This window comes from Neolamprologus brichardi, chromosome 13 (assembly GCF_056152115.1).
Source record: "Neolamprologus brichardi isolate AB-2024 chromosome 13, ASM5615211v1, whole genome shotgun sequence".
NCBI lineage: Eukaryota > Metazoa > Chordata > Actinopteri > Cichliformes > Cichlidae > Neolamprologus > Neolamprologus brichardi.
The window spans coordinates 10,411,180-10,428,490 of record NC_142116.1 but is presented as its reverse complement, the minus strand read 5'-3'; the positions used below and the strand labels follow the sequence as shown (position 1 = coordinate 10,428,490).

Here is a 17,311-nt window from a genome sequence, read left to right as displayed (position 1 = left end):
TTTCTCCAGAAAGGAAAAAGTTTTCCTTAAATAGGGAACCATCACTTGAAGACCTGTAATGATATGACCCAGTAGAGTCTGTTCCCACCTGTTTTTTATGGCATTTCACAACTTCATCAACAACATCTGTTCTACTCAACAGCTGCTGTAACAATTTCAGTAATGGGACATATTGGAAACTGTGTTTCTTTTCAGCATCAAGTATATATTCAACTGGTTCTAAAACACAGAAATTTTCCTTGTAATACTGCTTACGCAGATATGCTGTGCTTAGCGGACCACCCTTTTGTATGGACCTTAGTACAGGATTACCTGAAAAAACTGCGTTAATAGTTTCTGTAATGAGATCTTTATCAATGGGGAGGTTTCTTTGATTAAAGATATTCGTCACAATATCACAGGATAATGGTACAGGTGCCGACCGTATCAAATGATAGAGTTCCTCTAAAAATACATCAATAGCTGTGCTTGGCACATGGACCAAATGCTCCAGCTTTAGCAGAGTAGTTGCAAATCTTTGCTCTATGACTTTTTGCAAGTCCTCACTATCACACTGACCATGTGAAGGAATGACAGTATCCAACTGCTCTACAAACTCCTGACTATTTTCCTCAAATTCATTTGTAGGTGCGGATCCTGTTCTAACTATACCTTGTTTAAAATCAACTGGTGTATAATGTCTGTGTTTACGGTTTTTGTGTGATTTAAATGTACAGTAAATGTTTGTTTTAAAGTTGCAGCCTAGAAACATACAAGTAAGTGTCTCATTTCTTTTAAGATGCGCATATATGTGAGCAAAATAATCACGCTCTGATGCTAAATCATTGCATTCGCAAAGGTGGCAACTGAAAATCGCCTTTTTTTTAGTAGTGACCCCCGTGCTGTGGATTTTATTTTGATGGACAATAAGGGCATTCCACGTTTTAAAGGTGCATGGACAATGCAGGTATGTACATGGAAAGTGAGAACGACGTCCAAAATGTGGATGTTTTAATCTGTAGTGATGCAAAAGCTTGGAACGACTTGATACCGTTTCTGTGCACCCCTTACAACTCCACATTCCCAGCACCACCCAACCCTGTAAGACACAGATAATCAAGAGTCAGATCATTCAATATCCAGAGGATTACGTCAGATTCAGAGATCTCACACACACACACACACACACACACACACACACACACACACACACACACACACACACGATTTATTTTGTTTCTTTATGCTAATCTACGTATACAATAACATTGATGTTATTGCACATAACAAGAATATAACCTCATTTTCCAGACATGTGTAATCATAAAAGTAAAAAAATGCCACCATCACAAACAACATTAACTTCTACTAAAAAAGTTATTCCGAACAAGCAGAACATTAAAGTGCCAATCTTTTGCTCATTTATACATAATGTTTTGAGAAGCAGCTCACATATGTTCCACACAAACAAAAAAAAACAAACAAACAAAAAAAAACAAAAACAGAAAGGTTGTAACTTTTGTTTGGACAGTATTGGAAAATTCACAATCGAGAACTTAATTAGACAATTAGAACCACTGTTTATTGACCATGCTTTTCTTGGGGTGCTGGAAGCATGCTCCATTGAACAAATGGAGCATGCTCCCAGATAATAGTTAAGATAATAGTTAAGTAAGGGGCACTTCACCTAAAACAATGACTATGACAGATGATTTGCGCATTCATGGGCAAAGGTTCTTAAACCCAAGTCTAAGTCTACATCCACACACACACACACAGGTATTTTTGAAAACGCAGCTTTTTCTGTGCATTTGGGTCTTTCGTCCACACAAACGGGACTTTGTATCATTGAAAACTGAGATTTTCACGCAACGCCTTTTTAGACGTCACGCTGTGAGATGAATTTCTTCAGTAGCGGATACTGACAAAATACTGTTGCTGTTAATCTTACTGTTTGCAGTTTTTACACACTTACATATACATACGCAGTTACTGTGCCTCCATTTAGAAAGACAGGCGTGAGGGTGAACTTATACATTTAACATGGACGCTCTCACAACCTAAATACCTACACCAACTTTGTAGTCGGTTTTGCGAAAACATTTTATTTTTATTAAATTTCTGTATGCTGTATGAATTTTGTGCATTCCCCAGTTGTGAGTCTACACCAGTCGTATTTCATAGCGTTGTGAACCTGGCTATGAGAGCGAGAGACACAAAATCCAAAATACTGTCTTTAGTTATTAACATTTCAAATGCCTTCATCATTTCAAAGGTAACACAAAATTAGCTGCCTTTCTAAAAAAAAAACACAAAAACTTTTCAGAATTACCTCAAAGTTTTGTGAGTATACAAAACTGTTTACTCCTTCCGCTCCCAGGCTTCTAGACTTCTGATTAACCAACATTTCTACACTGTTAGGATTTGGTTCTTGACAGCATTTGAGTTTACATGTGGACGGAGAAATTTTTTTCAAAACTGCAGTGTGGATGGGATTTTTTTTTTTTTTTTTTTTTTAACTAAAATGGGAAATCTCCATTTTCAAAAATATCTGTGTACGTGTGGACGGATTCTTGTTATGACTTGCTGTGTGTCAGCCACCAGAATTAACATATCTCACAGTGGCAATCCCAGCTTGCTAAACTCTGACGGTTACAGCAATTAGCCACTGTAGCAATGACTAGCAGTGTAACACAAACACTACTGCGCTCTCTCGGTGAGATTTCATGAGCTTGTTAAGCCACTAACAACCCAGTGTTCTCTGCCACATTCCAAATCCGACCGATAACAGCCGCTTTCTCCCGACTATGTGCACTTTGTTAGACTATTTTTCAGCTATCGTCATGTAGCTAATACCAACACTAGCTAGCAGTGTAAAAAGAAAAGGAAAAAACAAGTGCATTTTGGTGCATGCTGTATGAAAAGCATTACAGATAACTTTTTTTCCAGCACGCAACCAAATAATTCTGTGAAAACATCCCCAAGTAAAACAAATGTATTTAATTTACTTACCTTCTCAGTATGCCCACTAACGCAGTGCCAAAGGTTGCATGTGGCTTAACAGTCTTCCAGAATATGGCGGTCAATTGCTCTCTCCTTGAATAATGTTGTTGTATAAAGGCCGCGCTTATGTGATTATCCAATCATATTTAGTTGCTGTCTTTGAATATATTACATCATTTCCGTTGGTGGTCAAACATGATTACAATGGTTTTAGTATACTAATTTAGTCATTTTATATCAATGCAAGAAAAATTAGTAGTTTCAGTATTGTTTATAATTATGTAAATGGTACTTTATTCAATAATGTAAATAAGAGAAACATAAAAAGCTTGTGTAGCATTAACTAAATTCATTTGTGCAAATTCAAAAGCCTGCCAATTCCCATTTTTTCAGTGTGCTTTCATGGCATATTTTGGTCATTTCACTGCTCAGTTCAGTTCATTTTATGTAGTGCCAAATCACAGCAAGGCCCTTTATATTGTAAAATAAAGGCCTTACAATAATAGAGAGAAAACACCAACAATTAGACAAATCCCCAATGACTAAGCGATTGGCAACAGTGGGAAGGAAAAACTCCCTTTTAAGAGGAAGAAACCACCAGGAGAACCAGAGGGACAGACATCTGACATAAGCAGTTGGGGTGAGGAGAGGGAAACAGGACAAAAGACATGTTGTGGAGGAGAGCAAGAGATTGATAATAACTAATGGTTAAATGCAAAGTGGTGTATGAATAGAGAGTGGAAAGAGTTTGATGAGGAAGAAGCGCTGTGTCATGGGAAGCCCCCAGGAGACGAGGCCTATGGCAGAATAACTACGGGTGAAAAAAGGAACAGTATGTATGCGGGCGTTTATGGGATGCTCAGATTAAGCCAGCAGTTTGGAAACAAGTTACAGGAACTCAGTCTGATTGAGATCTGGTTACTGACACTTTGACTTGTTAGTGATACTTGCATAAAACCAAACATTAAAGCAAAGAAACCCCACACTTAAAGCTGAAGAACTGAAAGTGGCAGCACTGAAGGCCTAGCATTAACAGAAAAAGTACAACTATAGCCACCAGGCCAGAGAAGTGAAGCCCCTGCAGAGGTGCCTCGCAATCCCTTGAAATAGAGTCACTAAAAAAAATCACTGTTTTCATGAAACACTAAATCAATATAATGTAAAAAAAAAAAAATCTATATAATCTCATTGTCTGAACTCACTCCTTCAGTGAACTTGTGATCCTTTTGAAATGAATCCCATCAGTAAGTGTGTATTAAACTGCAAAGAAAGGTATATACTTCGAATCAGGTTTCCAGGGTCACCAGCTCCACCTTATCCAAATATGGTCACTTCTGACTCCAGAATTCAAGTGCACATGGTGGTCAATAAACCAGCTGGTGTGACATCAGGATGAGGGCATCTCTATTGGAAACATACATAATGTCTGCTATTGTCAGCTGATATTTGTCTGTCTGGTTCTAGAGGCAACACATGCTCTACTCTTTGTCATCATGGTGTCTTAATTGTACTTGATGGTTTCAGGCAGGGTCAAGACTCTGTGCATCAATATAAATGATACCCAAGTAGTGTGTGAGCGCATGTACGTGCGTGCGTGTGTGTGTGTGTTTTAAGGCAGATGGGCAGTGAATGATAAAGCTCATGAAATTCAAAAATGAAAATTGCCCTGCACTGAGAACAGAGACACCCATTTGAAAATATAGAATTAAAAATAACTATACATAAAAATGCATAAAGGCGTACATTAAAATATAAAATCCCACCATACATGCTAACATTAATCTATGTAACCTTGTGTGTAACCATGAAACCACGCACATACAATAAACTCAGTAGTCAATGTTTAAAATGACATCATCTTTATCCTTTTAGACCTCTCATGTCTTTTTGTTGGGATGAGCTGAAATCAAGCTTGTTTCGGATAAGGATTCATTATCTTCAAATCTTTTTTGGCTCAGTTTTCATTCTTTTTTAGCTAATTAGCTAATGCATGTCTGACTCTGATCCATTTTGGACAGAGTCCATATATGTGCATCTCTGTGCATTATTTCAGTTATTCTGAATCTATGTGGATGGTTCCACTGGTGGGGCATAGAGCCTCTTTGGGTGGATGACCAAATGGAAAATACTGTTCAATGAATATCATTTATCTATGGAAAAAAGTTACCTCATGCTATTGTGCTGACATTTAACTGAAATGCAACACGGATCTTTTTCACTGTTAATAATTAATTTAAAAAATGTGGTGTAGGCAAAAACATAAGAATCATTGGATTATGGGAACTGAAGGAACCAGTGAAAAGACTCTGAGACTGAATGTTGTGCTGTCTTGTCTGGAAATAAGTGTGTGTGTGTTCTCAGTGGTATTATCTCTGTCCTTTAACACGTGTAAATGTGCTCCAAATTCAGTATGTGTTGCGAGTACATTGTGTAAATGACATTACCTCCCAGTAAGTGCTAACATAGTCATATTCTGCTGTTAACCTCTCTAAGTACTTCCATTCTCATTCTCAGTTTTTATCTTCCCACCTCTTTACCGGCTTCCTTCCTGTTCAATTATCCATTTCCATCTGATTCGCTAATGACAGCCCCATAACTGTGTGGTTGACTTGGCAGCTCCAAAGCTAAATGTATATTGAATGGTAACATTGCATGCTACTAGCACAAAAGCAATTGAAAGGGGTCATTTGTTAATATGGTGGATCAAGCAAATGTCACATATTCTTTGGACTTGATGGCATCTGTGTCACCTTAAGAACTGAGTTAGAGTTAGGTTGAAATAAGCCACAATCAAAGGGCAGGTAATTTGGGTTTTATTGAATCAGAGCAGACAAGAAGTGGTGAGTGAGTCTGCACACACACCCAAAATCCATACACTGCTTCATTTTTGTAACAAAACTTCCAAAATTAGTTTTGTTTAAAGGTCAATGTTGGCTTTATTTCTCATTCTGCCACAATCCTTAAGAACAATGTTCTCTGTGCTGTGGCTGCTTAAATGCCAGGACTGCATGTTTAATGACTTATGGGGAAATGGGATCAGGGAGCGAGGGCAGCACTGCCACATAGAAACAGAATTATGAATGGAACAAGAACAACTTTGTGACAAATCACCTCCCAGTTAACCTGAAGTCAGTTTGCTTATGCTTACTTTGCTTAACACTAGATGGCAGTCTTGGCCCAAATGGAAAGTCGTTTCGTGTCCAGATCAGGCAAGTTTAATTTGCTCATGCTGCTGCTGTGTGTGTCTGTGTGTGTTTGTGTGTGTAGAGTGGGAGGGATCGTGTGTACTAATGGCTTATTTCTGTCAAGCCGTGTTCTGCAAGGTCTCAACTGACACTGTGTTGACAGTAATGATGGCCAAAGCTCTCTTTCTCTTGCGCTTTCTCTTCTATAAACACAAACACACACACACACACAGTCACACATGCATACACACACATGTTAGTTGACTCTCGTGTTGAGAGTCAGTGGCAGCGTTTGACTCAGTTTGCCACAGTTGTCACTGAGCAGTGATGTGTGCTCTTGTGTCTAATATTAAACAGATATTACTTGTGTGTGCTGCAAGTAGAGCACCTAATGACAACACTTGACTGACTTTGCGCTCTTTTGAATGACTCACTGCTGGGTTGGTTCAAGATTCACTACTGTCATCTTCCTTTTTAATAATAAATTGCCTACTGGGTAAAGCCTACTGCTTTTCCTCTGGAGCCGGACTGTAAGCTCATTTATGTATTAATTATAGACTGTAAGCTAAATATATTGTCATTTCCCAAGCCTGGTTTCTGAGATAGGCTCTCAGATGTTTAATTATTGTGCTAGATGGTACTATTGGGCTGCTGGAATGTCAATAAAATAATATTTAGAGAGTGTGACTATAAAATACAATGTGAGTGGATTTGTTGCTAAGGAGGACCTTAAATTTGGTCTAAAAACAACTGATATCCACTGCCACACAAGTTATAAATGATACTGTATGACGTATTGTGCAGTAAGTACACTACATATCATATTAGCAATGCAGCAACTTATTAATGCCATTATTATTATATTTTTGTTTCTTGTTATATATTTTTAATATTGGGTAATATTGTAAAATACCCATCACAAGTTCCAGAAACACTGTACTTGCTTAAAATTCACAGGCACATCCATTAGAAAGAAAATCTGTCATAACTCTTTGGAATTACCTGGTTTTAGATTCATTGGATCATGAAATGTGATCCTTGAGTAACTAACACACAGAATTTATACATATTTATAGAGCACACTCATTTGAGGTCAAAAGATAATCTAACCCTTGGATTTAATACCTGCTTCAGCCTCCTTTGTAATCTCAAACCTCAGGCTTTAGAGGAACCTGCAGGTCAGAGATGGCCGATGATCACAGGGGGAATTTCGGACCATTTTGTACTTACAGGACTCCTTCAGCGGAGTCAAATTTCAGGATGTGAAAGGCTCTAATGAGGTCATGCCACCACATCACCCATTTATGGGAAGTACTCTAGGTTGAAATAAATTGGATTTAATATTTAAGGTAAATGCCCTGCTGCAACACACAACTTATTGTGCACGCCCAGACATAATTTTGCATGATACCAGCTTTTCTCACCCCTGACTCTAATTGTTTTCTGTTGCTGTCATTAGCTTAGCATTAGCTGGAGACGTTTTCCAGCCTGCTCTGTGAAGAATTCACAGATGGAGAAACAAGTTAAAATATTTATATTCAAATACACAACATACACAAACGTACTGGGCCTCCTACACATTACACCTTACACCTATTCAGCTCAGCTTATTGGACTAAGAAAGTGTAATGGGTTTCCGTGATTGTTTGTCCATGGACACCTATGCCATGAAGCTCCTGGTGCACAGTTTTTGTGCTCATGTTAATGCCAAGGGAGGTTTGTAACGCTACAGTTATTGAGTCAGCAGTGTTGGCAACTTTTACGCACAGCTCTTGGTAATCCCACTCTGTAACTTTACGTGGTATGCCAATCTGTGGCTGAATTGCTATGGTTCCGAAACACTTTCACTTTGATAAAGTAACACTTACAAGTGATTGTGGAATAGCTAGGATGGAAGAAATCTCACAAATGGACTTGTTGTGACAGTAGAATGATAGCTCAAATTCAGGGAGCTCTTTAAAACTATGTCTTCTTCCACAAATGTCTGAAAAACAGACCAAGGGCTGAACATACAGAAATTGTGAAATTGCATCCAGGAACTTGTTATGCAACAGTGCTAACCACCATGCCACTGTGCTGCCCAATAATAATTATAATACTCTATAAAATTGCCATTAAAAAACTTCATTTTGTATTTACTGCCGTTATTTTTTTCTCTAATATTAAAATTTGTTTGACGACATGAAACATGTAAGTGTGACAAGGATACATGTGTGATAATACTGCAAATGACTGCATAATGTGGTAAAAAAAAAAAAAAAAAAAAAAAAGAGAGACAATACACAAAAGTTAGATAGATACAATAGTTACAATATGAATTTTAACAAAAGCTGTGTAGGCTACAATATTGGTTTGGGAAAATAGTTATGTAGGATAATTGAGACACATTCACCTCAAGTTTCACTGGAGCGCAGTTCTAGGTTAGTGCCATCATTTCGTGATCTGGGCTGGGCCGATGTAAACCAGCGGCTGAGGGTGTCGGACCCCTTCGCCCTTTGACCCCAGCAGCGTCCCTAATCTGCATAGAGGAATGAGAGGCATTTTCAGCCGCTCACAGGAGGAGGGGAGGAGGAGGAGGTGGTGGAGGGAGGCGACGTTACGACGTAGTAGAGAGTGAGTGAGAGAGTGAACCAAGTTTCCAGCGACTGAGCCATCACGGCGTAAAAACTTCTTTTTTTGAAATGAACTCGCTTGGCGGCGGCGGACGGGGTTTATGCGGAGATAGAGAGCCGTGATAGCGGTTTCGGGGGCCCGGTCCGGCCCGGTGCTCAAGCCGAATATGGGTCAGACCGCCGTGTCTGCCGTGTCTCAGACTGCAAGCGGTGAGTGTGTGTGTACATGTGGTGTGTGTGTGAATACGTGCAGTGTGCAGTCTCCCTTCCTCTTGTCTCTCTCACACACAATCCGCTATCTTTATTCAGGAAGTCTTCTCTTTTTTTGTTTTCGTTCTTTCACATTTCTGTCGCATAACTTCGACACAGTTCAAACAAAGCGCTGCGCTAAATACCGTTAACGCCAGTGGAAGTTTGCTAAATAGATGTGTGTTCATTTTATTCTTGCATCATTTTACGCCGTGTGTGTGTGTAGGGGGTTTCTAAATTTATCGCTGGCTCTGCCACCCAACTGTTGTATAGCAGAAAGAAAAACTAGTGAAACAGCCTGTCTTAAAACAGGATGCAGTGTTGTATAACCCAAGAGCTGTTTAAAAGGCTGGCTTGTTGTAACTAGGTAATGAAGACTTTATGTGTTTAGCAGTCAACTTGACATTGGTCGAGATGATCGAAAGGAGCGCAGATTAAACTTGTAACCATTTCCCCCTACAGTAGACCCCAGATTGAGATGACTATCTGAGCACAGTAAATACAGTCACGAAGCTGTTGAGCAGCACTCAGTGAGTCAACAAGTAGGCCTGGTCATTTTTATGAAGAGCTAGCAGGAAATGCAATTTTACAGAAGATATTAATTTTGGATAAATGAGAAGTGCTGGAGTTCTGAGCTACGTTTAAACCGGTTATTATTTAAATTATGGATTAATGTAACTCCTTAGTGAGTTAATTATCTCCTTAATGAAGACTTCTTCAGATTTCTTTCTAGTTTTTTAGGTGCACCATGTTAGTACTGGATTTGACCACCTTTTACATTTACAGCTACCTTAAGTCTTCGTAGCATAAATTCAGCGAGGTGCTGGAAACATATCTTTGGTGCATATTGACATGACAGCATCATGCAGTCATCATGAAGATTTGTCAGTGATGTGGATCTCCTGCTTCACTGTGTCCCAAGACCTCGGTTGGGTTGAGATCTGGTGACTGTGGAGGCCATTTGACAGTGTCATTGTCATGTTCAAGAAATCATCTTGAGATGATCTGAACTTTGCAGCGGGGCATGCTTTATATATTATACCACACACTATTAGACCTCTGTCACTAGCCTGAACTATTAATACAAGACAGGCTGTATCCACGCTTTCATAGTTTTTAAGTTCTACCCCTGCGATCAGAATCAAAACGTCTTCAGACCAGTTAATGTGTGTCCGATCTTCTCTTGGTAAGCTTGTGCAAACTGGAGCCTAATTTTTCTGTTCTTAGCTGGTAAGAGTGGCACCCCGTGTGGTTTTGTGCTGCTGTAGCCCATCTGCTGCAAGGTTGCATATGTTGTACTTTTAGAGATGCTCTTTTAGATACTTGAAGTTAAAACAAGTGGTCATTTGGGTTATTCTTGCCTTCCTATCAGCTCAAAGCAGTCTGAGGGGCAACACCAAAGGCCCTGAAAAAGTGAAGTTATCATTTCAAACTAGGAATCATGCAGATTTTGAAGATTATGAAGCTGAAACTAATAGAAAGAAAAGGAAAAAACACTCTTAAATGAAACAGTCTAACCATCAAGTGTTTATCAGCTTTATAATGACATTGAAGCTTATTATGATCTACAGATTGAACAAAAAGAGTAGTTTGTGTTCTTTCATCTGCATACTGAACTGCAACACTGATTGTTCATTGGTTAATCTGTTGGAGTTCTTTGTGTATCTAATTCCCAGAGTCATTTTAATCAGCTTTTTTCATATGCAACACTGGCAAATACTGAACCCGAATGCTTTGTTTTTACAATCAAAGCCTTTTTTTCCATCTGTAGTCCTTGGTCGGTTCGTTGAGCCATAAAGGTAGGCACTTCACGTTCAATCACACTTTTTATGGGAAGGCTTAAAGGCAGTGAGGTAGAGGATGAGACACATGACTCTGGATGAAAACAAAACTAAATCTGTTTTATGGCTCTGTCAGCATTTAAAGTAAAACTCAGACTCAACTGTAATGCACTTTAGTCAACATGCAAAGGAACCTGGTGGCTATAATAATGATCTATACGTCCTGCATGGTTGCATTACGACTTCATAATGATGTGGTGTGCTTTAAATGCTGAATCTACAGCACTAAGAGCAGAAGTGGAATTCTTTCTCTCAGGGTCTTATTGAAAGATCATTAACATAATACTGAGATCTCTGAGCTTCTCTATCAAAGTTAAAACATGGTCAGTTTCCTGTTTGACTGCTTTTTGCTCTGTTAGTCCAGACTTAGCCTGAGCTTTGAAGTCGTGCAAGTATCATGAGTTGAGCTCTATAATGCTTCTCCAGCCTTTGCTGGAGCAAGATTTGGAAGAAATGACCCAAGTGTTACAACTGCAGAGCCCAGCGCCGCCCCTCCCTCCACTCTTGTCCAGCACTTCTTGTTGCCTTGTCTTCTTCTCTTCCTTTCCCTGTTCCTTCTTTAATCCCACATTTTCTCATGCCCCACCTCAGTGTCCCTTTTCCCCTGTGTTTCCCCTCTTTCATCTTCTTCCCTTTGTTTCTTTTTGCCTCTTTCTCCCCCTTCATCCCTCTTCCTCTGTTTGTGACGCTTGCTTCTTCCCTCCCCGGTGACTTGGAGTGAAGGAAGGAAGCCTCTCCCTTTTCCCTCCTCCTTAACACATGTTCAGGCAATAACGTCTGAAAAGAGTTTGCTGGCTCTGTCACAATACATCTCTTTTACCCTTAAATATTATATCAGGCGATACATATAAGACTTTGCAGTTTGTCAAGGCAACTGGCAACTGAAGACTCTTTTATTTGGTCGTCTGCTGTCTCTGAAGTTGTTTCTAATTATCCCACCCAGCTGCAAAATATCCAAATCCTGACTCACCCATTTTGCATGACATTGCATTTCAGCTGTTTCAGTGTAAAATTCAGTGTGGAACAATGGAGTCGAGTCAGCATCTGTAATGTGTAACAACGTCCTGGAATTAAACTGAGATTTAGAGGAGGTACACAGTTTAATTTCAAGAGATCAAATACAGCACTATTTTAAAGCAACTGTCAGTTACAACAAATACTGACAGCATAAAATGTATTACTGTTAAACAGCAGATTGATGAACTGAAGATCTTAATTCCTCTGATTTGGTTTCCTAAAATCTGATTTTGTTGATTTATGATGGTGTATATTTTTCTTAATAGATACAACAGATTAAGGCCTGGCAATATTGACTTTAAAAAAACAAAAAAAAAGGTTTTTTAGTTGAAAAGAAGTCAACATGTTTAAAGCTGTTATCTGTTAGTACTTACCTTGTTGACAGTGTTCGACCTATTGGCAAATAAGATTGGCAGTGGTTAGTGTTTATCTGTTTGTGTAATGTAATGAACAGCTAAAACGTTTGCTGTGTTTGATGTAGCAGTCGTTGAGCATTATTTCTGCACATACAGTAAACTAACATTGTCACCGTTATATTTCACTATGTAGACGTGTCAGTGGGCTTGAACAGGAATGGGACAACTGTGGTGTTCACCACAAAGAGGAACAAGTGCGAAATAAACAATCAAACATTTAAAAAGTAGCAAAAGAAGCACATACAGTGGGTGCAGTGGAGAGTTTTCATGTTGTTTCATATATTGTTTTAATTTTACCCGGTGTCACTTCACAATAAAGAAGTTTTATATATATATATATATATATTGTGTCTTCTGGGGCACAGGCTAAGCTAAAAAAAGCAGCACTAACACAAGCGATAGAGTCCCAAAGACTGCCTCCCCAGTTTACAGTATACAGTATAGAACAGCGGTCCCCAACCCCCGGGCCTCGGACCGGTACCGGTCCGTGAGTCATTTGGTACCGGTCCACGAGAGTTGAGGCTCAGGTGTGAAATGTATAGTTTTCAGGGTTTTTATCGGTTTTCAGCGTTATTTTGTTATCGTTTTTATTGTTAACTTGGTTTTCCTGGGTCTTTTCACGTGTGTTATGAATAAATCATCTTTTTTTTTCGGTACCGGTACTAGTTTTATTTTGTTGTATTTATCCGCGACACCTTAAAGGCCGGTCCGTGAAAATATTGTCGGGCATAAACCGGTCCGTGGCGCAAAAAAGGTTGGGGACCGCTGGTATAGTATACATCACTAGTCCCATAAGGTTCCGTCACAGTGTTCACAAACCTAGAAATTCTCAAACTGTGCTGAAATGAGACAAGTACAGATAAATGAGATCGTCCTCTTTTTTTAGCCGTTTTATTTAGAAGTTGCCAGATTAGCTCACTGACAGATTATCAGCTTCCATCTCGCACACAAGCGAGCAACTTCTTCTGTCACACTAACGCTGTATGTCCTCCTTCACTACACCCATGACTCTTCTGTGGTTTTCCTCTTTTCTGTCTGCATGGCAGCTCCATATTCAACAGGCTTTGTCCAGTGTCCCTTCCCTGCACGTGTCAGGCCCATCTTGTCTACAAACAGCTCAAGCTGGATTGTCCCTCTGATATACTTTCTAATCATTTCCCTCTTAGCCACTCCCAGTAAAAATCTTAGCATTTTCAACACCGTCAAGTCCAGCTCCACCTCTAGCGCCACCTCTGTATTTTTGTTAGTGCCATCTAACCGAAACAGTGCACCCTTAGGACTGGTTCCTATACATTTTGAATCCCAGTGAAAACATAAAATAATCAACCATCATGTAATCTCTCACTAAAGAACAAACAACAACCCTGCAGCTGCAGGTTCAATTACTGTGGAGAAATTGTTAAAGTAGCTAATATTGACTGTATATTCACTATTTTCTGTTCCACTACAATGTAGCTACAGTAAATCGCCAAGTTTTTTTTTTTCTTTAAATGTCGATAATAGTCGTATACATAAAGATGGAACTCAAGAGTTATTTAACGGTTGCCCGCCTCCAAGCATCAGCCTCTGGTCAGTTGTTTGGGGGACGGAATGATTGGAATTTCTGCAGAGTGAGGTGAGAACAATAAATTAACTGTAGGTGTAATTTTCTTGGAAAAGATGACGTATTGTTGTACTTGTGAGATCTCTGCCGTTGAACACATTCAGTGTAAGTGTAAGCACCTCATGCATGTGTCACAGCAATGCAGGCTTTAGATTTCCTGTATTGCTACATGACACAGCATGAATCTCAAATCCTCCCCTTTCCTTATGATAATTACATAACTGTAAAACCAGGAATTTGAAAAGACTGTATTACAATTGGTTCCAAAAAATGGGAAGCAGATGAATCTCTTTTGATGATTTGCTTTGTTTCTTCTCTGAACTAAGCAGTGAGTTTTCTTTTGCCTCTTCGTTTCATTTTCTTTTCTCAGCAAGTAGTCAGTCAATCCATTGTCCCTGTTTGGTTCCCACTGGAAGTTTGATAGTTGGCCTAATGGTGATGATAATCGCTGTTACCGATTTTCCCATCGTTAGCGGTACAGAGTAGCTGCTGAAATGCACCTATTGTTGTGATTTGATATCAACACAGGAACAGGAAATGAGTGTGTGTATGCAAAGTATGTGTGTGTGCAAAAAGAGGGTGCTACATTGGTCTGAGGGGAGTTGTAGGGGGTTCTGTGCTGCACTTTTCCATGTCTTCACTCTTTACTGCCATTGTTTTTATGTACATGTTTGTCCTTGAGCACTCGATGTGATAAAGGTGATCACAATACTGTTGGGAGCAATAATGAAACTATGATTTTACAAGCATTCCTCAACAAAGCAGAGTGCTTTGTTATGGTTATATTGCTCTAGTTATATTACTTCTTACTATCTGACCCTCATTTTACACTTTAGGCTAATGACACATCAGTTTTTTGTTATAATAATCCTACTTTATTCAGTTTAGATCTGCTGAAGACCACCAAATGCTTTAAAACCTGCAAAACTGTCTTTAAATTTATAGACAGAATAAGAAGATTCGATATTATTTGTTAGATATTAAGAGTTTGTTAGTTGTAAACCTGTGTGAATTTGGTTTAATCATATTTAATTGACAGTGTTCAAACAAATATTTTGATCGATGCACATATATGTTAGCTTCAGTAATGCAGGGAAAAGAGAGACTTTCTCATCAACGTGTGAAAATAAACAACACTAGGAGAAAAAAAAGTGCACTTATGTAGACTTTAATTACTCACAGCGTGTGAATAAAGAATGCATTGATCCTTCATCAGCAGTAAGCAGCAGTCAGAGATAGTTTATACTCATCAGTTTTAGCCCATGTCCATCTGTGCAGAGTGCGAATCAGCTATCTGTCAATGCTGGTGAGAGCCAACCAATCATCAGGGTATTGATAGTTTTCAATTGAACTGAAGGTTATGAAATGGATTTGACCCACTAGATCTGCTTAGCCAGGAAATGCTTGACTGAGTGACTTTAGTTGCTGTTAGGGAAATGGTTACCTAACTTCTTTACTGCCAAAATGAACATCTGGATCATCTGGTCAGCTAAGCTGAGTGTTTTTTAAGCTTTGGTCTGGTGGAAATCTGGCAGATTTTGCTGACAATGGGGCTGCATAAGCATCTTAAACAGTACTGACACTGCACTGTTCTGTTTTCAACCAACTTTTATTGTTTTCTTGTCAGCAGGTATTTAGAGTGACATGAGCTAAGTGGGAAAGTATTATTATTTTTATTGAGCAGTCATAATGATTGCCTCCATGTGTAGCTAGCATTTGCGAATTTAAGAGTTCTCTAAGAATGCACTTGAAAGAATGAATTAATGAATTCCCTTAAACCGTCTCCCTTGAATAATTGCGTTTATCTCAGTTTGCAGATGACATGAGAGTCCCTGGCTTTCGGCTATTGAGGTTTTGCGATGATTCTGTATTTTTTTTTAGTTTTCTAAATCAGGCTGCTGCCACGTCAACAAATGTAGGTTGCGCTCATGAGTATATTTCCCCTTGCCGATCAGAATACAAATTGTTATGGATTAGTGTAACCAGGATCCTGGATCGTGCACTTAATCTTGCATCTTTTGAAGGTTTTTTTTCCTTTGTTTAAAAAATGTTTTCAGAATTAATTGAAGCTGTCCACATAATTGGAGAAAACAACCACCATGACTTCATGTGAAAAACATCCAAGTATTGTGCTGAAGACATATCAGCTGAAGTTGAACTTGAGCCAGGCTTTTTTTTGTAATGCAAATTGTCGGTATGATGTTTTGTAATTACTTTTAATTTCTGCATATGGCTGATTAATGTTCCGAACATCTATTATTACTTAGTCTGACTGCATTTTAATATATTAATACAATAAAAATAAAGTGTTTAGCACAGTGTCTGTGAAGGCTCTCAGTCATCCAGGTCATCGTAGTCTGAGGAGCCTGGAAAGAAAAGTGTCTGGACTTCTTTAAGTTGCTTGAAGACGTTTCACCTCTCATCCGAGAAGCTTCTTCAGTTCTAGGGTCAGTTGGTGGAGAGTCCCAGATTTAAGCTCTGTGGGAGTGTCCCTGAGATGGTCATGGACCCCCTATTGATCCTCGACCTAATCACACGAGCCAAGGTGTGAAAACGAGTGTAGGTCACAATCAGCCAAGGTTTCGGGTGAGCTCATCGTGAAGCTTAACCCCACCCTATCACGTGATTTCCTGAGGTCAAATGGCCCAGGATGTGAATGGGCGTCAAGGGATCTGGGAAGGGATCTCAGAACTGGATTGAGATGGCAGTCAGTTGGTGTCATAAACCACCACCTCTATTCAAAGATGGTCGTCCACAGTGGACACAGATGGCCAAAATGTGACCATTGACATCCTCAAAAAAGTGACCTTTTCCCTTTAGATGCAGATGGACGGCCGAGTCTTGTCCCGTGGAGCCGGCTCTTCTATGTTGTGCCATGCGTTGATAAAGGCATGGCACAATATAAACCTGAAAATTTGTATTTGAATGGTAGCACATCTCAAGCCTCAACGAGGACAAGTTCTTTACATTACACTTATTCTTTTCTTCTGTATTAGTTTTGGGGCTGTTCTGTCATTTAAGAGCACTTCTATGCTAAAAGCACACAGCTCCTTCAAATACTTCCACATCGCTGAACTTCATTTCCTCCAAGCAGCAATAACTTGACCTTTTCTTCGGGAGTGCCAATATGAAAAAAGACATAAATTACTCAAAGGTTTTTTGCGGAAAAAATGATACACTTTTGCCGCTAGCTGGGCTCCATAGAGTCAGCGGTGATTCAGCAGTGTTACGTAGCTGCAAAAACAAAAGCCTTCCTCTGCTTAAATCTGAGGAATCACACACACCACCTCTCTTTCCTCTGTAAGCTTCCTGCACACACACACACACACACGCACTTGCACACACTGTCGACATTATCCCAGAAGTTTCACAGCGCTTCTAATCTTTCAGCAGGAAGAGGAGGAGC

The 17,311-nt window shown here is 39.4% G+C and overlaps 1 protein-coding gene across 3 annotated transcripts in view; it reads left to right on the top strand.

The window, feature by feature from the left end:
- The window catches only part of phactr2 (phosphatase and actin regulator 2), a 42,552-nt gene that overhangs the window by 9,681 nt on the left and 15,560 nt on the right, over positions 1–17,311 (top strand). For 2 of the 3 annotated variants that reach the window (XM_087850122.1, XM_087850120.1), the window contains exon 1: positions 8,745–8,989. The exons of the other annotated variant lie outside the window; for it this stretch is intronic. In XM_087850122.1, the coding sequence (XP_087706248.1) occupies positions 8,947–8,989 (43 nt within the window). In that variant the 5' untranslated portion in view covers positions 8,745–8,946. Of the gene's footprint in view, positions 1–8,744; positions 8,990–17,311 lie in introns of those variants that run through there. 3 annotated transcript variants of the gene reach the window in all.